This window comes from Haliotis rubra, unplaced genomic scaffold (genome assembly GCF_003918875.1).
Source record: "Haliotis rubra isolate DU_JTF1 unplaced genomic scaffold, ASM391887v1 Scf456, whole genome shotgun sequence".
NCBI lineage: Eukaryota > Metazoa > Mollusca > Gastropoda > Lepetellida > Haliotidae > Haliotis > Haliotis rubra.
Genome location: NW_025767142.1, coordinates 653,646 through 681,195, shown reverse-complemented (window position 1 = coordinate 681,195; position 27,550 = coordinate 653,646). Strand labels below are relative to the sequence as shown.

Genomic DNA, 27,550 nt, shown 5'->3' with positions numbered 1-27,550 from the left:
GTGCGGTAACCAGGCAACCTGTATATAAGGAAGACGGCACCGAGGTTTTAGGCAGAGATTTTCTGGACTAGCTTCGTACCGACCTCTCTCAAACTCTCGCCATGGCTTCTCTTGACGAACTCTGGGGTAAACTCAGTGGGTCTGCTGACTGCAAATCCCTTCTGAAAAAACATCTAACCAAGGAACGCTATGAGGCGCTCAAGGATAAAAAGACGTCATTTGGAGGTACCCTTGCAGAGTGCATCCGATCAGGTGGGTTGAATTCAGTTGAAATAGAAATGAATCCGAGCAGTAAATACATGTACAAAAAAGTATGCGCGGTTAAATGCTCCTGAAAGGCTTAAGCTTATGTTATAACATTAATTAGTTATTTGATATTTGAGTCGTATGACTATAATGTCAAGATTTTGATAATCATTAAATGTAATTTAGTGACAATGGTTATCTGAATAACTGGTATATCTTAAAATCTGTGTGAAGATAATTAAGCTGGAGTCATAAGCTATTTTTTTCACATACCTTCGATCTAGCATCATCTTAAATTTACAGCAGTTTTAAATGATTAATTCGATTGCTACTGCTAGTTCTGTTGCAATCCATTCCACTACGACTGTCCCTCGCGTTTAACCCCCCTCTGCAACCTTCGAGATATCCCCTATTTTCTGTGAAATATCAGTATTTTTCCACTGAACTGCATTCTCTGCATCATTTGCAGGCAAGTATTCTGCACGTGTAGTACCAGGCATCGGTTGTCACACTGTATTGGCACCGTGTTATTTTCGGCAGCCGCTATAGCGATGCCCGTATATAGACAGAGCTCTCTCCTCAGTGCGGGCGAGTGTGCGCTTTCACTCATGTTCAGCAAGCGGTTGCGACAGTGATTACCACATTTTTTTCAGTAGCTAACCATTTACGTTCGATGGAATCCATATACACCGCTGGTATTGCCATTTGTCATTAATGCTGACACGGTGTTTTATGTCCACGAGGTTATATTTAGTAGCACGCCAGCCAGCCTCGTTATGGTCTGAAGGTCACTCACATTGTGATAGCCAACGTATCTTGGCTTGTATAGATATACAGTTAGTTTACTTTCAGAAACACTTATAAGTAATTATATGTATGTAAACACTATAATCGAAATGGAGGCAATGCAAATGCTTACTTTCAGGTCGGACGAACTCTAGACTTTCCAAACTGTTCTATAGGTATCGGGTTCACCATTACTCTCACAGGCTATGAAAATCCCAAAACTTTCAGCCAGACCACAGGGCTGGTTGGATGTAAAAACTTGCCAGCCCTGACCAAAACTTACCTGCCCACAAAAAAATACTTATTTACTTATTTACTCTATTTTTACGAGTGAATTAATAATGATTTATTATCCTGAAATATGATGAATATCTTTATATACATGTCTAAATTTTAACCCGACCGTCGGACAGGTGGATTTGAGAATCTGGCAGTCCGTGTTGAAAATAACCCGTCTCGGGCGGTCGGGCAGGCGGGTATTTCGAACGCTGGCTCTCAAGGCTACTTTAATCCCTGCGAATATATACACGGTGTTGAGGGGCGTCATTCATCCATCTAGTCAAACTCATGTCTTCTACGTTTATAACTAAACTACGCTTGTGACGAACTGACGGATATAACGAGCTGGTTTTGTCCCCGACAGTCTGTGTAATGCCTAACCCAAACTACTGTTATAACCAACTAGAGTTAGTGGTCGCTTTGAGTTCGTTATAACTATAGCAAAACATACACACGCTTACTTCGAACTGTTGGATATTACGACATGTTTTAGGTCATTCCTGAATATGTCGATTGTAATGCGTATCACAAACTACATTTATAACGAACTATATGTTGTGGTCCCTTTCGTTTCGTTATAGCCGTTACATACCTTTACGATAACAAAACTATCAAACAACGTGCACGTCTACAGTTACAACGCCATTGAGTCGTTATTGGTTTAGACATGAGTCACGATGTACTTCGAGATAACCATATTGATTAGTGCACTCCCTGGCAGGGTGCCCGGCATCGGTTTACCGAAATGATAGCCCAGGACATATAGTGAGATGAGGTGAAAATGGGTTTAACGTCGTGCTTGAGAATATTTTGCTCATATGACGACGTGCATGCGTGTGTATGTGTATGTGCGGCTGCTTGTACTAGCCCAGACTTAAGCTGGCTTTATAGTGCTAGCCCACTGAGATACCATGCCGCAGTGAAGCATGAATACCCCCCTCAGACACATTATACTGACTCCAAGCCGACCAGTCCTTGTTGTACCCATAAATGCTGAGCGCCAGACAGGGACCAACAAGTACCATATTTTAACGTCTTTTGGTATGACGCGGTCGGGGATCGAACCCGCGACCTTCCCCTCTCCGGGCGGACTCTCTAACCACTACACCACGGAGGCGGTCCCTGGACATATAGTGAATGTCAATACTGTGGTTAAATGTGAGAAATATTCAGTCATAACAGCCTCGTGTTGATGCTCATTCAGCAGTTATCTTAAGGCGTGTTGTTAAACGTCGTACTCGGCAATATTCCCACTGTTTGACGGTATGTAAGTGATCGAAGCTGGACAAGATAATCATGTGATTGACATCATGCATCGATCTGCGCGTTTAGAACATGATTACATGTCAGTGCGTCTGGCCACCCATTCTCGAAAGTCGCTTACAAGTACGGAATTTAATCGATTTAAAAAAAGAACTTAAATTTAAATTTAAACAGATTTGGAACAGACATGATGCTTGACAATATTCAAGCATGTTCAGTGTAAAAAATATGTATATTATTAGGAATAAATGTCTCCTCAACTTTACAGAGTTATTTTTTCGAAAGTAAGTATGATTTGATGGAGTTGATAATACCCCTATATTCTAAAATATGTCTTAATATTGTATAGGGAAATAAACTCCTCATAGGCAAGAAAATTATTATCTTTGTTCAGTAAATCATTAATGAATTTAACATTTCCCTTCAAGTAATGTTTATAGATAATTGTTTTTTGATCTACGGTGGTATTGTGGTTTGCCCATATATATTGTTGTGAAATTTCAGTATCAATGTCATCATTTGTTTGTAAAGATTGCATATTTGCCCACGCTTCGTAAACACCTTTCCAAAAAACATTTCTGATATTTGGGATAATAGTGTGTTTTAAATAGCTTGCTCCCATCTCTGTTGGATGAAGACTTTCTGTTGGAATAGCAAGATCTATAACATTTGATGTGTTAGAATGTTTAACTAATGTTCTGCGCAGCCATGAGAGTTTTTGAGCCTGTATTGTTTCAAGAATTAAAGGTACATTTAGCCGCCCCCGCCCCCCTCCCCTAACCTTTGTGCGATTGAATAATCGTGTTTCGTCAGGTTTTCCGTTCCAAACAAATTTAAAGCATTTTTTCTGTAGATTTTGAATGGTATCACTTCTTGGATTTGGCAACATGGTAAAAAGATGGTTTAGGGAAGGTAATATAAGGCTTTTAAGGACAGTAATTCTACCAAATGGAGTAAGGTCTCTTCTTAACCACATCGTCATTGTCTTACCAACTTGTTTTAGTTTGTCTTTATAATTTCTTTCAACCATTTCAGCCTGGTTGTGTTGAAACTGAATTCCGAGTAAAGTAAAGGGTCTTTGGGACCAATCTAGTTTGAAGGTCTTACAGTATTGAATGCTTGAGTATTACATAGAACCAATCCAAAAATGCATGAATATTTTTCCAAAAGAATTTAAAGAAATCGGATGTGTAACCAGAAGGTCCGGGACTTTTGTTATTTTTCATATTTTTCAGAGCATTAAGATATTACACAAAAGTACTTCGAAGAACAGTTGGTGATTAATAGTTAAATGTTTTCCCCCTTCGGTATCAACTCTACTGTATTCACCAAATGTATCTCTTACAGTTTTCTTAAGTTTGCTAACATACTCTGGATCATGTAACAAGCTATTGTTAAACTTCCAGAACCCACGTCCCCTTTCAAGTCTTGTGAATTGGAGTTCTATTGCTGTCAGGGAATGATCAGATCTATAACCGGCAAATATATCAGATGACATCACAGATTTCTCGAGATTTCTACTAATTAAAAAGAAGTCTAACCTGGCTTGTTTAAGAGGTTTCGATTTTCTCCAGGTATATCTTTTGGTGTTCAAGTTAGCTTCGCGCCAAGGATCGTAAAGGTTAAGTTCTTCTAACATATCGACAACAACATTTCTGGCTTTTGGATTATTAAAGTGCTTGTAGTTGTATGTATCTATATCTTGATTTTGTACGAGATTAAAATCGCCACACATTATATTTGTGTCACAATCAAGCGATCAAAATTTTTGCTGATAAGCATGATCCTGCTACGCTGGTATAAGGTCAGCAAGGTCACACTTTATGTCCATCCAATCCTCACAGGAGTGACATTTTCATTATATTCTGTAATTCATGTATTTGTGATTATTTTAAGTTTGACGATTCATTCTTCAGGCTGCCTTAACCTCGACAGCGGTGTCGGAATCTACGCCTGCGACCCCGAGGGCTACACCGTCTTCGCCGAAGTCCTCGATGCGGTCATCAAGGACTACCACAAGGTCGAGAAGCTTGACCACCCGGAGCCAGACATGGGTGACCTTGACAAGCTGAACTTCGGCGACCTTGACCCATCCGGCGAATACATCGTGTCCACCCGCGTCCGTGTCGGCAGGAGCCACGACAAGTATGGCTTCCCACCTGTCCTTACCAAACAGGTATGAGGTTATACATGCGTTTTCGACTTTCGGGGGTCAAGGTTAGGTGTGGCTGAAAATTGTCATCCGGTTTTGCCCCAACACAATAATTGTCGGGTGTTGGATGTGGAGAAAAACGCACCGGAATATTAGTGGAATAATGTTGAAAAAGTTTCCAAACCAGATTCAGTCACTGTCTCAAAGTAATGGTACTGTATCGAACTACTGGTACTTAAGGATTATGGTGTGGTGGGGTAGCCTTGTGGTTAAAGCGTTCGCTCGTCACGCCGAAGACCTGGGTTCAATTCCCAAAATGGGTACAATGTGTGAAGCCAGATATTGCTGGAATATTCATAAAAGCGGCGTAAAACTAACCTAGCTCACCGAAAGATAACCTTTGCTTTATAGGAGCGCCTGAAGATGGAGGAAGACACCAAGGCCGCCTTCGAGAAGTTCACTGGCGAACTGGCTGGCAAGTACTTCCCTCTGGAGGGCATGTCCAAGGAGGACCAGAAACAGATGACAGAGGACCACTTTCTCTTCAAGGATGACGACAGGTAAACCTGTAACAAGGAATGATTGGTTGCGATTGATTCCCCACCCTTAAGGAAGCATTGACAAAGAGTCAGTTGCCCCTCGTTGTACGGTTGTGCACTTCCGTTATTAGTTATTCAGATCTGTTAATTGCCTGATAGGGGATTGCGTCTGGTTACAGTTGATAGGGACCAGTTGACAGCTGGGGTTTACTGTAGCACTGGACATCAGGTTATGGTTCTGCAGCCGTTACCCCGGATATCGGTTTCCGTCCACACTGTAACAACCTGTGTTGCCCTTCCCCGGGATCTCCTATATCGCGAATACCATCAAAACATTACCCGTGGAGCACCGGGTTAGAACTGACTCTCAGCAACCCATACTTGTCGTAAGGCGGCTAACGGGGTTAACGAGATCAAGTGGTAAGGCTCGCTGACCTGGTTGACACATGTCTTCGTATCCCAATTACGTAGATCGATGCTCATGCTCTTGATCACTGGATTGGCTGGTCCAGACTCGATTATTTCCGCCATAAAGCTGAAATATAGCTGAGTGCGGTGTTAAGAAACAAACAAAAAACATTATTACAAGCGACATCAAATTCAACTTCCTCGCTCCATTAGCGACGATTTTACAGACTAGATACATGTTAAATTGTGACATCGTGCTTTGCTATATATAATACATATTGCTTGATGGGGAGAAAAATTTGCCTCTGAGGGAGCTTTGCTTGTTGGTATGTGACTAATTATAAGCACCCCCGTTTGGCACACATCTCGCACGTATGAATGTATTACAGATTCTTGAGGGACGCCGGTGGCTACAACGACTGGTGCTCAGGCAGAGGCATCTTCTTCAACAGCGCCAAGAATTTCCTTGTGTGGGTGAACGAAGAGGACCATCTCCGTCTCATCTCCATGCAGAAGGGCGGCGACTTGGCCGCAGTGTACAAGAGGCTCGTGGTGGTAAGGTCGAAATCCAACTCACGACTCATTTCTATAGAAATACTGAACGAAATACAAGCCCAAAGAAGTTCTTACATCAGTTCCACACACTTAGTCCAGGAGCCGGTTGACCAATTATGCTGATCGACAATTTTGAGGGAATAGATCTGTTTTAGCCGAATTCGTGATATCCGGAGTTCGGTTGTTAAGAATTAAATAAACAGTATAAAACGTTAGCTTTCTTGCCTTATGCCAGAACTTTTACAGGCATATTCATGTTGGCTTAGGAACAGCAAACCAATGGTCGATAGCACGAACAACATACGCTGTAAATACACCTCTGGTTCTATTTTACGACTATTACCCGATTTCTTTTGCAGGCCATCAAGACAATGACCTCCAGTGGTCTGTCCTTCGCCAAACGTGAAGGTCTGGGCTACCTGACATTCTGCCCTAGCAACTTGGGCACAGCTCTCCGTGCCTCTGTGCACATGAAGATCCCCAATCTGGCCGCTCAGCCTGACTTCAAGGAATTCTGTGATGGATTTCACATCCAAGCTAGAGGTAAATCTACCTTTAACTATCTTCACAGTTGGTGGCTAATTTCAAACTCGATGTTTACCTGAATGTTTGTTTGTTTGTTTATTGCTTAATGTGACGGAGTTCTGTAAATAATCCAGTCTGGACCAGACATTCCAGTGATTGTCAGCATGAGCATCATTCGGCGCAAGTAGGGTTTAATAATAATAATAATAATAATTGATTTATAGAGCGCCTATTTCCAAAAGATATTGCTCAATGGCGCTATAAAGAGAAAAGATTGTAGACAATGTCTATGGAAAAGAGAGTTTGAACAGATGAGTTTTGAGGGCTGTTTTGAAAGCGTCAGCAGATACTATTTCTTTTAGGGTTTACCTTTATGAGGAAAGAGTTGAAATGATTCGTGTACTGGTAAACGTGAATTGTTTCATGTGACTTAAGGATTGGCTGATATAGCAGTGTCGATAAAATTAAGGCCTCGGTGTGTCTTTAAAAGAGTGCGTGAGATGGGCTTTACGCCTCTTTTAGTTATAGTTTGTCCGGGGAACACCAGTATGGGCTTTACCCATTGTACCCATGTTGGGAATCGAACCCAAGCCTTCGGTGTGATGAGAGGACGCTTTTACCACTAGGCTACCCCACGAGCTGTCTTAAAAGAAGTTTTTGGAATATATACGTTTTGGTAGAGAAATCGGTGTTTGGAAGACTACAAACCAGAACATAATGATTTCTCGGCATTTAGACATCAACTTCAACCCCATTTTCTCTGATATAGGTATCCATGGCGAGCATACCGAGAGTGTCGGAGGAGTGTACGATCTGTCCAACAAGCGTCGTCTTGGCCTTACTGAGTACCAGGCCGTGGAGGAGATGCGTAAGGGAGTGGAGGCGTGTCTTGCCAAAGAGAAGGAACTTGCCGCCAAGAAGTAAACCAACAAACTCTCACCCAGTCGTCCACTCAAGGCAGTATTATGCAGCGAACTTGTAAATAACTCCACGTGTGTTTTTATTTATTTGTGCCCACAGCTCGGAAAAGCACCACGGGAGCCAATCATCTGAATCTTCAGATAGGGATACCTGCCCTTCTCAATCCATCGGTCCACCCGATTAGCTCTGTCACTGGCTACGCAAGTCGTTGGCTTCCCCCACACGGGTGGACACAAGCCGACTACTGTGAAAGGTCAAGAAACCAGCGATGACCAGTGTTAGTGCAACCTAGTTCAGTGTGTATGTCCGGCCGTCCATTCAGTTTCCGGTGTGGGCGGGCGGACGGTTGGACATGGTTCAATCCTGCTCTCTCTGCCTCCAATAGGAGCATATGGGGCTATTCCATAGTGTCCTGTGATATCAACGAGGATTATTGTATCTAAACCCTATTTTATGACCCCAGAATAAAAACAAGAAGAGAATCGTATGGTGTTTGTTTCACGACCTCGTGTATCCCGAATGTTCGGATTAACAGTTGTCCAGGGATGTGTATAATGTTCCAGACGTTTTAACATCACTTTTTTACAGGTATAGCCAGTTTTCCTGTCCACCCTGGGCATGGCAACCCAGTGATTGGCATATTAACCACTTGTACGCCATCGAGAAACGACATCAAGGCACCGATCACACCATTCAAATACGCCTCTACTACGACGAGCAATGGCTTGTTTGTGACCTTCTCTAACACTGGTGCTGGGGGTCTAATTATCAAAAAATGCATTACTTCTTTTTTCTTTCAAGGGATCAGTACCAGTGAGACTTAGCTTTATATGTTTACGAGAGAAAGGCCAAGCAAACATATTGGGACAGTCTCCATTTTCTTACATAATCAACTATCACTAAACAAACAAACAAATCACAACAAAAATGTCAATTAGAAACTCTGCTAGAAAAAATATGGTAAGTGTCACCAATATTTTTTATGCATTCGGACCACGCCATGATAGAGGGGAAACGTTGCACTGTATATCTCTGAACAGAATTTTATTATCATTTATATATTTGGAAACAACACTTGTATCGGCGCCATCTGGCGGACAGGGGAGATAACTGATTACGTGAGAACAGAAACACTTTTACATTCCATTTTCATTGAAACAAACTGTTGTACGTAACTAACATCTCAAAGGCTGGTTATACAGCTCAAGTCATGCACCATTGACTACACATTGACATGGAGACATAAATCAGAAAGAACAATGACAACTGACATCCGTGTAGGTGCTGCACAAAACAGGAACTGTCCTCTCCACCGACATGAACGCCCTGAGATTTACAAAGTGCTCACCATTGACGAAAATGTCATTTCAAGATAGAAATGTGCGCAATCTTTTTGTACAGCCATGTCCATTTTAAAAAAAACATACTGCATGATATAGTCTGACCAAATGCATCGCCAGCCCTCTCCTATAAACGTCAGTATCATAAACCCTGCAAAATGAAACGTAATTTATCAGCTATCGTGTGTCCAAATGACACGCTATTACTGACATGCTATTCAACACAACTCTCTTTCATCCTCAAAGCGTAAACGAATTTAAAATATCATATATTCTTTCCCCCTTTACATAGCCACCTTCAATCAAGTTTTAATATGTCGTAAAACATTAAGACAAAAATGTCGACACATACAAATTATGCCTTGGAGGCATTAACTATGACTCAGTATGTGTGAATGTCCCTTACAGGGTCGAAACACTCGCAGTGATGTTTGAAGTTACAAGCTAGTGGCATTCAACGCGCTCAAGCTGTTTGTACTTCAAGTGTTCTGTTTTACTTCCTGGTTCAAGGATCACAAGGAAAGCTATCAAACGTATTATGTTTATAATTAGTAACAAAACGGGAGTGGTAGTGATAGAAAACGTTTGGGGGTTTTGCCACTTATAAAATGTTTATCTAGTGACAAACAATATAAATTTAAATACTATCGAATACAACATATGTTATATTTGGGATTACACTTTCTTCGTAAAGTACAAATTCAAGTACTTTTTAGGGTTGAGTCCCATCCGGGTGTACCCACCCTCAGAGTCAGGCACCAAATCACCAGCACACAAAGTCGCTCAGCCACCGCGACTTCCACAGAATCTATCGAATAGATTGTAAGAACCGCCGCGTTCTTTAATATTATTTTGTGATTTTAAATGTTTTCATCGGGATGTATAGTCATTTAAAAACAGCTACTGGGATACATGTTTAAATACGCCTATCAAAACTGGGGTTACATTACACGCAGTAAGCGTTCGAAATTAACGTCGGTCCTTAGACAGCTTTCGTTTTCTGTAGGTCCTTATGGCCGACAGCTTTTTCATTCCCAATAACTAAGCGTATTAAAAAAAATTCAAATATTCTGTAATTTCTAGTTTTTATCTCGATCAGCAGCTGTTGTCTGTAAGTGAAACGACTATCAATTCCGAGGAAGCAATTTAGATTGCTGAGATATGATATTTTAACCTCGAACAAGTTATCCTTTAACTCTTTAACTCAGTTAGTTAGTTATGGTTCTGGGTCCTTAGGGCCTGTAATTTTTCAGGGTTAAGGTCAAACACTGCATACAGTCGCTAAACCACCATCATGTTACACAAACTTAAATCTACTTCCGATACTATGTTTACTGGAGGCGATTCAGAGGATATTGGTCGTAGGTTCGATTACAGGTGGTGAAGTTATAAAGTGATGATTTGTTTTCAAAATATTCAGATAAATGTTATAATATTATATATTTCAAATGAGAAATCTGATAAACAATCAACTTAGATTACACAAAGCCATTTAGAAAGTGGTCAAATGTAACATATGTTATATTTGGGATTACACTTCCTTAGTAAAGTACAGATTCTTGTACTTTTGTTGGGTTGAGTCCCATTTGGGATTCGAACCCACACCCTCAGAGTCAGGCACTAAATCGCCAGCACACAAGGTTAGACGGCTGATATCTGCCAGTGGTGAAATAAGTTAGGACTGAAAAATAAAACGAAGTCAATGTACGTCGCTATATAGTTGTCTTATAATCCTAATTACTTTATTCTTATATTTTTATGCATTTCGGAAGTTTATAAAAAGTACACGATATGTTAGGGAACTGATAACATGACTGGAATATCTACACATTTTATGGATTGCCTACGTGAATCATATTTCACAAACACGCCCTAAGTACGACCTTGTGTAGGGTGTCTGTCTCATCAAACTTGGAATGATTCCGTTGGATGCTACAAAAAATGAATAGAAACAAAATACAAATGTTAAAACTAAAACCAACTCAAGTTAGAGCAATAATATCAGGCCGTTACCATATGCACATAAAGAAACGATATATCATTCATCTGCAGCTGACAAAGAAACCTGTCCCATGTCAGCTGTCTTTAAACAGTGTATAATATGCAAAATATGCATAAATCGTTATAGACAACTTCTCTATTGCAATCGATGCGATTTCAGTGTAGATTAGCATCGATCGCATTAAAGAAGTTGTCTTTATCGTTATAACTAGTGATGAACAGGAACGGTTTTTTATGGGTACACAACTGGTTTATTGCAATCGATGCGACGTTTCCTTGTAGATGCTATTCTACACCGAAACGTTGCATCGATTGCAATAAAGAACTATAGACACCTACTTGACCTAGACTAACAACTAGTCTCTGAAATGAACATATTTTACAGAAAAAAGTCTCATAGTGAAAAAAAACACAAAATAAAATAAAAAGGAGCCCTGAGACTTTCTTCATTTTCTGAAGCTGTGGAATCTAGACTTGCCACATTTTCTAGACATGCATGGGATTTCTTGGATATATTTGCTTCAGGGTCTGTATGACAGACTACAAGTTGACCCAAAAGAGCACGGTCCGCGTGTCCGCTACCTTGTGCAGTATATAAGATTACAGATTACAAGGCAAAAGTCGAGATGGCATCTGGAAATACTCCAGCCGGCAACGCTGACTTAAAAGAATAGTGGGGAAAACTTTCGAAAGCGTCCCCGGATACCTGCAAGTCCCTGTTGAAAAAACACTTAACCCAAGAAAAGGTATGACAAACTCAAGGATCTAAAGACGGATCTCGGAGGAACTCTGGCAGACTGTATTCGATCAGGTGGGTAGGTTTTTTTTAATATAGTTTAATGCAGAATCTGTAGAAAAACACGATACAGTATGAACAAGAATCTTGACATCAAAATGTTTCAAATGTGGTTTGGCTTTTCATCACAATGTTTTCCCGGTTCAGTATTTAGGTGTCTGATAAAAATATACTGGAACAGAATGAGATCTGTAATTTAAGCATATTTAAGTGTTTATGTGAGTTTCTGAAATGCCGAAGCTTTTAAATATTTCCACTCTGTTCATTTAGACCTTATTGACTTACTGTCTTTACCAGGTTAAGTTAGAGGTCATATCTTGTGATTAGTGAGTTTGGTGAAATTAGTCACTGGTTAATATTTGTTAGATATAATGTTCCAGAAATCTGGACTGATATTATCAATTCGGAGGGTAACCACCAAACGCATCCTGCAAAGTCGAAACCCAGCTAACAATATTTCACGTTGTCGCAACGTCATGCTTTCGTTCCGTGGACTTCCATTTACGTTGTCAAGTTTAATTTCAGGCTGCCTTAACCCCGACAGCGTGGTCGGTATCTACGTCTGCGACCCCGAGGGCTACACCGTCTTCGCCGAGGTCCTCGATGCGGTCATCAAGGACTACCACAAGGTCGAGAAGCTTGACCACCCGGAGCCAGACGTGGGTGACCTTGACGAGCTGGACTTCGGCGACCTTGACCCATCCGGCGACTACATCGTCTCCACCCGCGTCCGAGTCTGCAGGAGCCACGACTTCTTTGGATTCCCACCCGTCCTTACCAAACCGGTATGAGGTTAAATGGGTTGTTATTGTATTTTGAAAGGATAAAGGGTAGGGGTGGATGTACATTGTCATCCGGTTTTACACCAACACAACAATCGTCGGATGTTGGATTTGAGGTGAGGTGAGGTGAGGTGAAATGGGGTTTAACGTATAATATTTCGCTCATATGACTACGTGCATGCGTGTGTATGTGCGGCTGCTTGTACTAGCCCAGACTTAAACTGGTTTTATAGTGCTAGCCCACTGAGACACCATGCCGCAGTGAAGTATAAATACCCCACTCAGACACATCATACTGACTCCGAGCCGACCAGTCCTTGTTGTACCCATTAATGCCGAGCGCCAGGCGGGGACCAACAAGTACTATATTTTAACGCCTTTTGATATGACGCGGCCGGGGATCGAACCCGCGACCTTCCGCTCGGCGGGCGGACGCTCTAACCACGGAGGCGGTCTGTTGGATTTGAAACAAAACACTGAAATATAAGTGAAATAATGTTGAAAATAGTGCAAACCAGATTCAGTCATTGTCTCAAAATTAAAGGTACTGTGACTAACTACTAGTACTCTTGTACTGAAAGATTACGGGGGTGAGCTTGACATAGTTGAAAACAGGATTTGTACTGACGCCATCTGGTGGACAGGGGAGATAACTGATTACGTTTGCGTGAGACCACAACATTTTGACTATAAATGCTCACTGAGGGGTGGTGGGGCTAGCCAAGTGGTCACAGCGTTCGTTCTTCGCTCCGAAGGCCCAGGTTCCATTCCCCACTTGGGTACAATGTGTGAAGTCCATTTCTGGTGTCCCTCGCCGTGATATTGCTGGAATGGGAGTAAAACCATGATCACTCACTCACTCACAAAGTGTAATGATACTTTGTCGAGGTATAACATATATGGAGTTTTAGTTTCCACATCAAAGACAGCGGTTCTGGCAATGAAAGCGTGACAATTTAAGTGGGTCCTGTCATTTTCGCAAGAGATGTTTGAATTCATTATTTGTGTGTGCAAACATTTGTAGCTGGATCAGGCTTGTAAACAGATAGGCACATGCAACGAATATCAACTCTCTTCATAGCTGAGCATCAGAGCAGCACGTAATTCATCACAGTGAGTGAGTGAGTGAGTTAGCTATACTCCAGCCACTCTCAGACAACAGAAGCTACGCATGTGTTCGGTTTATTTACATACAGTAGGGAATGTGAAACAACCCTGAAACAATCAGATTAACACAGATTAAACAACGCACACGTGTTATAAATTGCAGATAAACAATTCGTGCACACGCAAATACGTACAAAGCAAGTTGGTAGCATCATAGAGTTGAACAAACACCGGCCTTGTGTACCAGTACTGGTATACATTAAGGCGGGCAAACACTAACTACAAACATGTAGGGGCGGTGGGGTAGCCCAGTGGTTAAAGCGTTGGCTCGTCACGCGAGGGCCCGGGTTCGAATCCCCACATGGGTATATTGTGTGAAGCCCATTTCTGGTGTCCCCCGCCGTGATGTTGCTGGAATATTGCTAAAAGCGGCGTAAAACCAAACTCACTCACTAGAAACATGTAGGTAAGCACGTATTTGTGAAACGTCTTTCTGTTTCGGTACATGAGTTATCTTGATTTGTTGGCTGGTTGTTGTTTCCCTACATGGGTACAACGTGTGAAGCCCAAATTCCTGGTGTCCCCCGTCGTTATATTGCTGGAATATTGCTAAATGCGGCGTAAAACTCAACTCACTCACTCATTCCCTCTCTATTTTGTCAAAATGTATATTATCATCTAGAAATGTATTATTGGCCGAGGGAGTAAGCACAGATGAGGATTTTTTCGATGCAGCGGGTCTGAGCCTCACAAAACTCACTCCCTTGAATAACCTGTTAACAGAAGACGTGCAGATTTCGTAAGTTATGGCAGTCGTTACTGACATGAACTGACAGATAAAATTTATGCCCTTTTAAGAGTTTCTATTCGTAAAAGGCAACTTAGACGAGTGGGTGCCCCAGACGCTTTAATTAAAGACCGAAGGCCTATGGGTGAGTGAGTGAGTGTAATTTTACGCCGCTTTTAGCGATATTTCAGCAATATCACGGCGGGGGACACCAGAAATGGGCTTCACACAGTGTACCCATGTGGGGAATCCAACGCTTTAACCACTAGGCTAACACACACACACACACACACACACACACATGGCTTGAATATTGCTGTGTGCGGCGTAAAACAGCAAACAAGTAAATGTAGACGAATCGAACGCCAAGAGCGTTGGAGATTGTTCATGATATTACCCACTGGTTTGTCGATTATTCAACATACCTCCACGTAAATGAGCTTTAGCAGTGTTTATTGCAGCGTTGAACAATAAACAAACAAATGTAGGCGAATCGGGTGGTTAGGAACCCCGATCGTGTGGAGATTGTTCATGATATTACCCACTGGTTTGTCGATTATTCTACATACCTCCACGTAAATGAGCTAAAAACAATGCTGATTCCAGCGTTGAACAATAAACAAACAACATTATCTGTTTATTCACGGAGAACACCAAGTGCAAGTATCCCGTCACGAGTCCACGAGGAGCACGTGCCGTCCGTGTTTTCTAACACATCGCGTGGCTCACGAGATTCACGATCTTTTCGCAGCAAAGGCTGACACCATTCATGATGTGGTAACAGGACGGCGAAGGTCATCCTTTCAACAGGCTTCGGCTGCAAACATTTCCGCGTCACATCCGGCTCAATACCAGGAGGACGTGAACTGCCGCACGCATCTTTATTTGAGCTGGCGCTAGGAGGACAGATAGATACACGCGGTATATTCAGGTACATTTTACAGTTTATTTACGACATTTATAAAATACTAACGATATATTTGTCAATTTATTCGTTACTGTAAGTATATATGTAGTCCAGTGTCATGATTAACTGCAGTAAATGTTCATTCGTACTTTAACTTGGATGGGCCGATGAATGTGAAATTAATACAGTTTTATCACGTTGTACGCGTATGTGTATAGACGTATTTACGTTCAACTGCATTATGTATGGCTTTACTGTTGTATTCACAACGGTCAAAACCCGTCAGTGGTTCATGAATGTTCAAGCATGTCGGAGGTGTTGCCCTCCGTATACCGGCTGAATAACTTATAGCCAGACGTGAAACCTCATACGTTCCCTGTTCTAATCGGTCGAACTGGTAGCTAAGGGATAAGAGGATATCACAACACGGCCGGCTTGAAACACACAACGGGTTCCGCAGTGTTCAGACGTCCATTTCGCTTGTGCGAGTCTAAGTCGGTTGAAACACCGTTAACACAGCTGCTGGAGCTAAAATACTCACACAGACGTCCAGCGCTGCTCTAAACAGCAGGTCACGCATTTTTAGCTGTATATTCGCCACGAAAGCAGACATTTGAATCGTCGCTTGTGCTGTTGCTAGGCAGCTTGTGTGTTAACGTCTGCGATAGGACGAGAGCTAGTTGACCCAAGAGAGCACAGTCCGCGTGTCCGCTACCTTGTACAGTATATAAGAGCCGGCGTCCAAATGTATTCAGATTACAAGGCAAAAGTCGAGATGGCATCTGGAAATACCCCAGCCGGCAACGCTGACTTACAAGCATTGTGGGAAAGGCTTTCGAAAGCGTCCCCGGATACCTGCAAGTCCCTGTTGAAAAAACATTTAACCCAAGAAAGGTATGACAAACTCAAGGATCTAAAGACGGATCTCGGAGGAACTCTGGCAGACTGTATTCGATCAGGTGAGTAGGTTTTTTTTATATAGTTTAATGCAGAATCTGTAGAAAAACACGATTCTTATACAGTATGAACAAGAATTTTGACATTAATATGTATCAATGGTTTCGATTTTCTCACAATTTTTCCCAGTTCAGTATTTAGATGTCTGATAGAAATATTCTGGAACAGAATTAGATCTGTAATTTAAACATATTTAAGTGTTTATGTGAGTTTCTGAAATACCGAAGCTGTTTAAATATTTCCACCCTGTTCATTTAGACCTTATTGACTTACTGTCCTTACCAGGTTAAGTTAGAGGTCGTATTAATAGTATAGGTTAATATATTTTTAAGTATGTTCCCGAAATCTGGACTCATATTATCAATTCGAAGACGAACCAACAAATCCACGATATCCTGCAAAGTCGTAATGGCGGATTTTGACAGATTTGAGTTCATTGGTATTTAAACACGGTCTTATATCTGAACTCTTTGGTGTGGCTAGTGAGCTAGCAGCACAATACAGGGACATTCAACTTTTCATTTTTTAGCTCTTTATCTGTTAATCTTGTGAGAAGTAACAGATAGCAGATAAAGGAGTGCGCGTATTGTAAGGCAACCACGCCCAGTCCTCCAGTCGATTCATGCCGCCATGATAGCTGTTGAGAAGTGAAACAAAACCACGGATAAAACATCCGTGTGTATTGTTTACGTGGCATACTGCTTTTTCGTTTATGGTGGAAAATGTTAGGAAGATTAAATTGAATTTTACATGGGAGGATTTTGGCAAGATTGCTAGATAAAATCCGCACGTTGAGCGTCCGCTATTCTGATTGAAACGCCAGTAAAATGTCCAGTTTAATTCCTGGCCCGCTGGAGTTGCCTCCCTTAATTCGTCGATCTGTTTCTTCGCACATTTCTCGCACAAGTGAGGTAACTTTTCTGATGTATCAACTGTTTAACGTTCAGTCATCCATATGTAGCCTATTGTTACTCAAGTACAATTACTGATCTCTTGTTCAAATTATAGTGCTCAAAGGTAGTAGACGGTTGTTGTGTGCGAATTTGCTGTACTATTCGTTTCATTAAGAGAAAATTGTCTCGATTGTTGACATAGCCATATTGTCAATTCCCAAAAATGCTCATCCAGGGAATTGGTACTTTTGTTGTGATGATAAACAACAGGATTTTGGAATTGTATCCAGGGAATGTTCCCGAATGCATTCTGAGAAAGTTTATTATGACGAAGGTAAACTGTATATTTTACACATTCATAATGACCTAGTGGTTAATGCGTTCGCTCATCACGACGAAGACCCGGGTTCGATTTTTGGTGTTCCCCGTCGTGATATTGCTGTAATATTACTGAAAGCGACATAAAACAACTCGCTCGCTCGCATGCATAATGTATCAATAATTGGTCAAGTACAGGGTGTAGATGCAGCTCCAGAATTGATGTTATTTGTCTACACAATCTCCCTCGCCAGAGGTCACGTATACAGAATTAGTTTATGTAATTCTGAAGATAAGCGATACAGCTTCCAGTGGGGGAGAGGCGTTGGTGTAGACAAGTGGATAAAGCATTCGCTCTTCACGCCGAACACCCGGGTTCGATTCCCCACGTTGGTTAAATGTGTTAAACCCATTTCTGGTATCCACTTCCGTGATATTGCTGGGATATTCCTAAAAGCGGCGTAAACCCAACTCACTCACTCAATGGACGAAGCACATTGGGAGCAGGTTATGAGTATTTAAACTAATGCCCAGTCGTGATAACGTTCAGAAAATGCGTTTGTGAGATGGGCATATATAGTCTTTTTCAATGCCAGTATGTTCTAAGTACAAGAGTATCGGCAAAGCTTGTGACCTTAACCAACTGATAAATAACCAGAAATAACTGACTCCTCAAGATCAGTGACCTTGCATACCTCTCTCGCCTGTCGGGCATGATGCTTGGACTGGTCTTTCTGAACGTGCAGGTAGCTGACGTTTTAAAGAGCCAATGATTGTTGGGTTTCATAACTTCAAAGCTATTAATAGTTAACAGATGCTTCAGGTTGGAGTGTATCAACTCATACCTTCATTTCCCTTAGGATGCAAGAACCTGGAGAGCGGTGTCGGTATCTACGCCTGCGACCCCAAAGCTTACACCGTCTTCGGCGAGGTCTTCGAAGCTGTCATCAAAGACTACCACAAGGTTGATGGGCTTATCCACCCAGAGCCAAACATGGGTAGCAAGGAGCAGCTGGAGTTCGCTGACCTTGACCCATCTGGCGACTACATCGTCTCCACCCGCGTCCGTGTCGGCAGGAGCCACGACAAGTATGGCTTCCCACCCGTCCTTACCAAACAAGTAAGTCAATGTCAGAGTTAATCTGATGGTCCAGCAAGGATTGGAAATGTTCCTTGTGTTTTCGGGAGGGTTGTAACATTATGTGGTTACCACATCCAATTTTTTAAATGTTATAACCGTGGGTTCAGTGATATCCCAGTTGTACTTCTAATGGTCAGTGACAAATGGTTGCGGAGCTTTCTGTTCTACTGCTTTGAGAAATATATCACCCTGACCTGTAAATTTCTTGGAGACAGCTTATGGCCCTAAGATATACTCCTCACAAAAAGTTAAGCAACATAAATTTGTAGTCTCGTTACATTTTCATTTATTGAAATTGCAAATCATGGAATGTTGCAATAGAAAGGTGAAACATATGTACACATTGTGCTGCATTGATGGAGCAAAATGATAACATAAAGGTTCAAGTCCGTTTTGGACAGTAACGGGTATGATCATGAGTACAAATGCAAGCTTCTGCAAGTCTTTGCATTGACCAAATGAGCCTTTAAAGTTGCTGTTGTAGAATGTTCTGCCATTCTCTCTGTAACGCCTGCGCAAGGTCATCCAGAGTCTGGGGGTGAACATGGAGACCGTAAACACTTCAAATAATGCCCAAAGCATGTTCAATGGCATTAAGATCAAGTGACCTTGCGGCTCAGTCCATATGTGTGATGTTGTTGATCTAAACATCGTGAACAACTCTTTCTCGGGAATTATCATCCATGGACGGGCATTATTATCCATAAATATGAAGTTAGGACCTGCTTGTTGTGCCTGAGGTATAATTACATGTTGGTTTACACCGATCAGGATGCATGTGTGAAGAGTGGAGCACATTCATGCCACACATTTGCATGTTTCTGAGGGTGGTTGTGTTCGGGTGATGTCAATGTTATCAGATAAAGCATTCTTTTTCATAGAGATCGTCCTTGGGGTACATATTATGCATTTTCCAAGCTGAAAATGTCCTGTGACAGTTGTATCAATGTTTTTGAATAAAAATATTGTACAATAAATAAAAATCGTTTTATTTATTATACGGCCCCCACCTCGTGGAGTTACCTCCCGTTGCGCATGCGGACCAACTGGGTAAGCACCTAGGCCCGTATCATCATTACTTCTGCTGTCACTGCCAAGTAAGTCGCATGTGTAGAGCAGAGCTGTACTCTTGTGAACTTAAGAGAATAATGTCTGAGACGCCACCACCTGTATGTATGGTCTTTATTTTGTCCTTGTAAGGAAAAGTAAAGCTTTGCGGTCGGTTGTTTCATAATTGTGACTTTGTATTAATTATTTTATGCTAACTTTCCCGTGGTTTACGCACATGTTGCTCTTCCATGGCGGGAAGTTTAGCATGCCACGTGGTTGTAATATTGCGGTGAAGTCCCTTGTTCACGAGTCAGTTGGAGGTCTCCGCCAGGAGTTCCTCGCCAACTCGGAGCAGGGGACGGAGAGTCGGGGGTGGGATCGCCGAGCCCGGCTCGATCCCTCAGCCTGGAGGTGTCTGTCGATCCATTGCCTCTGGCTTCGGGTCCGGACGCCTCGGCTGCCCCGGAGGGGGAGGCTTCGCTCCCAGTCCCCCTCTCGGAGTTGGCGCAGGGTCCGTTGATGATTCCTGGGGTTCCGGTCCCTGCGCCGTCCCGCCCCATGAGAGCGGAGGCACCAGTTCTGCCTGGTCTGCCTCCAGCTTCTCGGGACCGGGGTTCGTGCGTGATGGCAGGTGCTGACGCGGGGCGCTCTGTCTGTTCTTCCCTCTCCTCTGTGACTGGTGCTAGGCCGCCCACTGGGTCGGGGTTCGGGTCCTCTTCGCGAGGAGACCCAGCCTCGGACTCGGGCGACGAGTCCATGGACACAGGGGAGGTTGAGGAGCAGGAGGGTGGACCATTGTCGGGAATCTCTCCAGGGGGGTCCCTTTGGAAATCCCGACGCCAGCTCTTACGGTTCAGACCGATGTGTCCCTCACCTTAGTGCAGGGGTGGGGTGGGGTGGGCTCAGGTTTGTTCTGGGCAGCCTGTCGGTGTCCGGACTCTGGTCCGAAGCTGAAGCCCACCTTCACATCAACGTGTTGGAACTGAGAGCTGTGCGGTTGGTTTTCGAGCGCTTCCGAGAGCATGTCCAGGGCCAGGTGGTTCGTCTTCAGTTGGACAAGCAGACGGCCATGTCGTACATCCTGAGGCAAGGCGGCACGGTGTCCCGAGCGCTCCTCCGGGAGACATGGGACTTTCTCCTCTGGTGCGACCAGTGCGATTGTCAGGTACTCCCTGTTTATCTCCTGGGGCTGGCCCCGCACGAGTGGATGCTTGACCGGCAGATATTCGGAGTTATCTCCCAGTTGTACGGGTCGTTCCAGGTGGATCTGTTTGCGTCCGGCGGGACGAATCAGACACCTGTGTTCTGCTCTCGAATACCGGACCCAAGGGCGTTGGCTGCCGACGCCTTCCTGCTGGATTGGACGGGCAAAGTGCTCTTGGCGTTCCCGCCGTTACCACTCATTCCCCGTGTCCTCTCACAGCTGTCCACCCAGCCAGCTCGGCTGCTTGTGCTACTGGCACCGCTTTGGCCGTCACAGAGCTGGTTTCCGGTAATTCTCAGGTTTCTGGCTGAGCCTCCTGTTCTATTACCTTTGCAACCGGACATTCTCACTCAGAACGGAGCGCCCCACCCCAATCCAAGGATTCAGTGGGTGGCTTGGCCTCTGTCAGGTCTAGCCTTGAAGCACGCGGGAATTCCTGCAGCAGTTGCAGACACAATTCTGGCTTCGAGGCGGGATTCGACAAACGTTCAGTATGAGGATAGGTGGTCCCGCTATGCGCGCTGGTGTTCAGATAGGGGGATTGCAGATCCCTTTTCTGCGGATTTAGTCCGAGTATTGGAGTTTTTGCAAGCCCGTTTGGAAGAAGGCCTGGCGGCTTCGACCATTCATGGCTACTCCACCGCTACTTCCACCTTTCACATCCCTGTCGATGGTGCTCTTCTGGGGCAGCACCCTCTCGTACCCTTTCTCACACCTATCGGCTATTTCCATTCAGTTGTTAACTTGGAAGGCTGTATTTCTGGTGGCGGTAACATCTGGCCGTAGGGTCGGCGATTTGCATGCTATGTCGTCCGACCCGGCGCTGACTGTTTCACGCTGATCATGTCAGTATTCGCCTCCCCGATACTTACAGCCCGAAGGTCGATCACGCTTTCCATGTGACAGCTCCTATCGAACTTCCCACTCTTACCCAGCCTTCCACATCGGGGACCTCTGCAACAAGCACTCACTCGTTGGATGTCCGCAAGACACTCAAGGTCTATCTCAAACGAACACGACGGATCCGTACGGGTACCCATCTGTTCTGCTGTTACGGTGGCGGGAAGGCTGGGCTGCCGCGGCGAGCAAGCAGACTTTGTCCCGCTGGCTCGTCTCGGCTATTTGTGCTGCGTATCAGGCTAAGGGCAAGCCTCCCCTGAGGGGTTGAAGGCTCACTCGGTCAGGGCAATAGCCGCATCAAAAGCTTTTGCATCGGCACTCCCCATTGAAGAGATCTGCTCTGCCGCTATTTGGAGCCGGCCTAGCACATTTATTCGGCACTATCAGCTCGATACACATTCCCGTAATCGTGCGAGCTTTGGCCGTTCTGTTCTCTCCAGTGGACAGTGTCCTGCCACCCTGACCGAGTGAGTCTTGGTTCATTGGTTTTGTTGACGCTGCTGTTCAATACTGTGTTTTTATTGACCTATCCGCTGCTGGGTGTTTAACCTCCTTTCGATCCTCTACGGAGAATATAGGTCGGTAGTGAGCGTTTTTAAATTCCCCCCTCCGGTGCTCTCTAATCGACACAAGGTGGGTGGGGTTTTGTTTACATTCGCACCATGTGCGAATTCTTATGCTAAACATGCGAGGTCGTATTTGAGTACATTTCCTACCTGTCAGTTACCCTCCCATAATGCCTCTCGCGGAAGCACAAACCGTGACAGGTGAGTGATTATGGCGTCTGTTACATTATTCAATTAACGATAGCTATTTGTGTGTGCTTTGACAGAATTCCCTCCTCCCTGGCCTCAGGTCTTTGTGAGTCTGTGTTTATGCATAATATGTACCCCAAGGACGATCTCTATGAAAGAATTAACTTTGACAAATTCCCTGTCCCTGAGGTTTTCAATGAGTCTGTTGAAGATGTCGTCCTTGAAAAGAATTAACCAAACCTAGGGCCTCCCGCCTCCCCGCAATTCTGTTCACTGATTTATTCAGCAGAAGGAATGATGATACGGGCCTAGGTGCTTACCCAGTTGGTGCGCATGCGCAACGGGAGGTAACTCCACGAGGTGGGGGCCGTGTAATAAATAAAACGATTTTTATTTATTGTACAATATTTTTATTCAAAAACATTGATACAACTGTCACATGACATTTTCAGCTTGGAAAATGCATAATATGTACCCCAAGGACGACTCTCTTCAAAGAATTGAAAACCTCTACAGGTTTGGTTAAATTTGACAGTCACTTAAGGTTATGTATTCTTTGAATATTTATTTACCTTGCAGTAACATGTCGGCAAAAAATCGCTGTGGAGATTGACAAAGATGTTACACTGAAAATGATTTTTGCTTAATTTTTTTGTGAGGAATATGAAAAGGCCTGGGTACTACTTACATAAATGGTTTCACAGATAACAAGGCTTGTAAAAAACGTTTTGCTTTTACTTTTCATTACATTTTTTAAAGTTTATTTTTTGCTTTACAAAGGTAAGCAAAATAGACTTACAACTTTCATAACTTTCTTATATTGTCATGCAACTATTGCAGAAGGGTGCCTCATGGTTGGTTTTGTTGGTATAACTATACTGGACAAAATAAGTTAGGGATATTGGTATTTTTATGCTTTTATATTTTAGCAGTGTGTCAATGAATAAATAGATCATTATTCATAATTTCAAAATTTACATATATTCCTAACTATTTTTGTCCAGTATATTTGGATAACTATTTTCCAGACCAATAATCAAATGGACTTAACCATTCAATATTTCTTGAAACAGTGTAAGCGTATTCAACCCATGTTCATTTGGGGTCTGCTCGATTCAAGTGAAAATGACATGGTCACTTCGAAAACTGGTTACTCATGCACAAGGTAACCTTTGCTTCCCAGGATCGTCTGAAGATGGAGGAAGACACCAAGGCCGCCTTCGAGAAGTTCTCTGGTGAGCTGGCTGGCAAGTACTACCCTCTCGAGGGCATGAAGAAAGAGGACCAGACACAGTTGGTTGCGGACCATTTCCTCTTCAAGGACGATGACAGGTCAGTGGGTTATGGGGGCAGTGGGCTTGCCTGACTCTAGCTGACTTGGTTGACACATGTCTAGTACCCAATTGTCTGGCCCAATCTCTATATTTACATACGGCCTCAATATAGGTGGAATGATTGCTGCATTACTATCTTTTAGTCACTAGTTTGTAAGGACTAGTGAAAAATTTGGCTGCTGTGATATGAGTCTTCACTCGGAAGCATTCAAGCTGTAAATCCTTGAAAGACATGAACATCGATCTTAGCAACTGGGATAGCAAGGCATACATCAACCAAGGTCGGTGAACCAACAACCAGATCCACAAACGTCACCTCTTTCTGAAGACCAGGTTTAACACAGATCTACACAGCTGTTATCCATGCTTAACAAGTTGCTTCACTCCCCAAAGTTCTATGTTCCCCTGTCTGCATCACCAATCTGGTATTTTCATGGGTTACAATCCATTTTGAAATGTCAAGTATATGGCTAAATTAAACTAATCCTATTTAAAACTTTCTGTACCAGGTTTTTGAGAGATGCCAGCGGCTACGACGACTGGCCTTCTGGAAGAGGCATCTTCCACAACAACGACAAGACCTTCCTTGTGTGGGTGAACGAGGAGGACCATCTCCGTCTCATATCCATGCAGAAGGGCGGCGACTTGGGAGCCGTCTACAGAAGGCTGGTGGCGGTAAGCTATTTACGTAGGGTAGTCTAGTGCATAAAGCATTCGCTGAAGCCGAAGACCCAGTTCGATTCCCCACACGAGGTACAAAGTGTGAAACCCATTTCTAAAGTACCCACCTGCTGTGATATTGCTGAAAACTTGATGAATTGTGGTAAACCAAGTCGCTCGCTCGTCCTATCAGCTTTTCTTTGTTTGAATGGATGTCACAAATGAATCATTTTTGCACCCATCTCACAACTGCTATTATGTTTTTAGGCTATCAGGACAATGGAGGGAAGTGGTCTGTCATTTGCCAAAAAGAAAGGCCTGGGCAACTTGACCTTCTGCCCCTCCAACTTGGGCACAGCTCTCCGTGCCTCCGTGCACATGAAGATCCCCAATCTGGCCGCTCAGCCTGACTTCAAGGAATTCTGTGAGAAACTCCACATCCAACCAAGAGGTATTTATTATTATTTTGCGATATAAAACACATCATTTTGCTGTTGTCAAACATTATTTTGGTGACAAACCCAAACAAGAGGTTCATTAATACCTTTGGCTCGCTTTCCGAGTCAGACCGAACTGTGAAGATCCAGTTGAATGTCTTCAACCCATGCTAGTAAGAGGCCTTACAATGGATCACCTTTGTATAGATTGATGCTCAGTTTTAATCCCATCTTTTCAAATTATTAACAAACAGCTGTCATAGCTTGAGAATTGAAGAACTATTTTTATGGATAAAAAAACTTCTAGATGCTAAAACGGTGATGTAACAATTCAGAAGTCACAAATTGCAATAAAGAAGTTGCATATCCATATACATTAGTCCTCATCAGACCAGCTTGTAAATGCCATGTTAAGAAGCTTGATTGTTGCTGTAAAAAAAATTGTTTTGAAAAGCCAGAGGTGATTGGGAAGAATTTGTTTCATTTGCGAACAAGCCAAAACTATCAGTTGCCGGATTTAACGTAAAAGCGATTGATATCTTTTTGGGGTGGTTGGAAACGGGATTGAAATTGACCCAACGCAAGTTTTAAGGAAATTTAGTTAGAGGTATTAAAATTGTGTTTTTAGGCATCCACGGCGAGCACACGGAGAGCGTGGGCGGCGTCTACGACCTCTCCAACAAACGTCGTCTTGGTCTGACGGAGTTCGAGGCTGTCGATGAGATGCGGAAAGGCGTTGTGGCATGCCTGGAGAAAGAGAAAGAACTAGCAGCGGCCAAGAAGTAGACCTACCCAACTGACATTCCAATATGAATCGCCAACTTGTATATAAATATATCACTGAGTGCGTGTGAAGCTTGTATCTCGAAATAGTCTTACAGAAAGTCGAATCCTGAATATTCGGAAGAATTTCCCAAATAGGGATACCACTTCCGGCATCACAACGGCATTACACGGGATGTGGAAGAGCACGATGTTCCGTTGACATCAACACCGATGGTGATTTGGCCTTTGTACAGTTGGAGAACCTTGGTCAGTGCTTGTTAATGGATCACATTTAACTTGACTCCGGATGATATCTCAGAGCTGTAATACTTCAATACATCCAGACCGTCTTCGGTGTCTTTACCAAGTGCTAAATGTTCAGGTTTCCAGACCAGTTGGTTGACCAGTCTTGTCCACTCTTCTTCCATGGGACCAAATTCTGAGAGCGTTTTTCCATTCCAATGTGATTATCAACAAGGATTGTATTCATGCCGAGTATAAATTAACAATAAAACATTGTTATGTATGTTGTCTTTTTCTCATGTTTGCAACAGCAAAACATTCATTGTAATGACAAGTTAGTGTTGCAGCTTGTTCACCTTGACCAGATCAAGTGTATACTAACGAATTGCATGACCGTGTCACAGCTGGTTGGGTCTATTATTGTGAAGGGGTGCACCTTGTCAGTTTGATTGTCAACATTTCCAAACAGCCGAGACAAGGTCGCTGTTTCACATCTGTGTCGGGAAACCGTCAGCAATATCCTAACTGTCCTTAAAAATGAAGCTACAAACATATTGCTGTTGAACATAAAATAGAAAAAGTGATAATTGAACTTGGTGTAGAGTGACGGCGAGAGTGAATCGGATTGTGAAAGTAACTGACGTCTGTACGTTGTAAAGTTAGTAAACCAAACTAATGGCATGTGACTGTATAAACAACTCAATTAAAACATGAAATGATTGTTGTTTTTTCAGAAGTGTTTTCCGGGACAAGTTTTGTAACGAATCCATGCATGTTTTAAATGAACGTACCATTCTTTGCTCCCTATTTAATGAAGTTAACTCGACCTGCCGTTTGTGTCATTTGACCTCCCGGGTCATGCATATGTAGAGTAGCTCAGGTCAAGCTGAACAACCTGTAACTATTCGTGGTGGCCCACGTGTCCTGGTTTAGGTTAACATGTACCTTCTCTAACCACCAGCGGTGTGGTAGCCTTTTAGTTCATTCGATCATCACCCACGTGAACTGGGTTTGATCCCCTGGACAGGTACAGTGTTTGAAGCCTATTTCTAGGATGCCCTGCCACGGGAATAATGCTGAAAGTGTACTCAAAATTACACAGCCACATGTCTGCTTCCTCATACGTCAGGTTGTGATGTTTTAATTACTGTTAAACGTTGTGTTCAAAGAGTCCGAGGCCTATTGAATGGGCGATTTGGCAACAGCTCGCCATAATGTTGGCGAGTGAACTAAGGGAGGTAATCCCTTCCAATGTTGAGTCTTGAAACGCAAGACATTGTGCGCTAATATAATATTTTAACTATATCGTGCCATGCAACTAAAATATACTACAAACAAAATGTATGGGAAAAATTGCTCTCATCCTAAAATGAGACCCTAAAATTGGATAGCCATATATAAACTTAAACGTGGTGCTTCTGTCGTGGGCGCCTAACGGTTTGCGCTGTGGCATGGATAAGTTGCGATACTTCAATACTGTCATCTTTTAAATGAAATGT

General features: G+C 43.1%; 1 protein-coding gene across 1 annotated transcript; it reads left to right on the top strand.

Moving 5' to 3' along the window:
* Positions 1–45: 45 nt before the first annotated feature.
* On the top strand, positions 46–26,334 carry LOC124290073 (taurocyamine kinase-like). Its single transcript, XM_046726761.1, has 15 exons — positions 46–252; positions 4,491–4,750; positions 5,138–5,286; positions 6,063–6,228; positions 6,588–6,771; positions 7,523–7,673; positions 11,762–11,826; positions 12,337–12,596; positions 15,400–15,418; positions 16,150–16,353; positions 18,423–18,682; positions 23,796–23,944; positions 24,456–24,621; positions 24,874–25,057; positions 25,672–26,334. Exons 1-15 carry the CDS (start codon positions 102–104, stop codon positions 25,827–25,829), a joined length of 2,526 nt encoding a protein of 841 aa, XP_046582717.1. The 5' UTR covers positions 46–101; the 3' UTR covers positions 25,830–26,334.
* Positions 26,335–27,550: the final 1,216 nt, after the last annotated feature.

What these genes read in the sequence shown, in the direction of transcription:
- LOC124290073 (XM_046726761.1), top strand. Translation starts at nt 102, where the DNA reads ATGGCTTCTCTTGACGAACTCTGGGGTAAACTCAGTGGGTCTGCTGAC. An exon ending in GGCAGACTGTATTCGATCAG is followed by an intron (nt 16,354 to 18,422) that starts GTGAGTAGGTTT and finishes CATTTCCCTTAG; the next exon opens with GATGCAAGAACCTGGAGAGC. An exon ending in ACTCCACATCCAACCAAGAG is followed by an intron (nt 25,058 to 25,671) that starts GTATTTATTATT and finishes TTGTGTTTTTAG; the next exon opens with GCATCCACGGCGAGCACACG.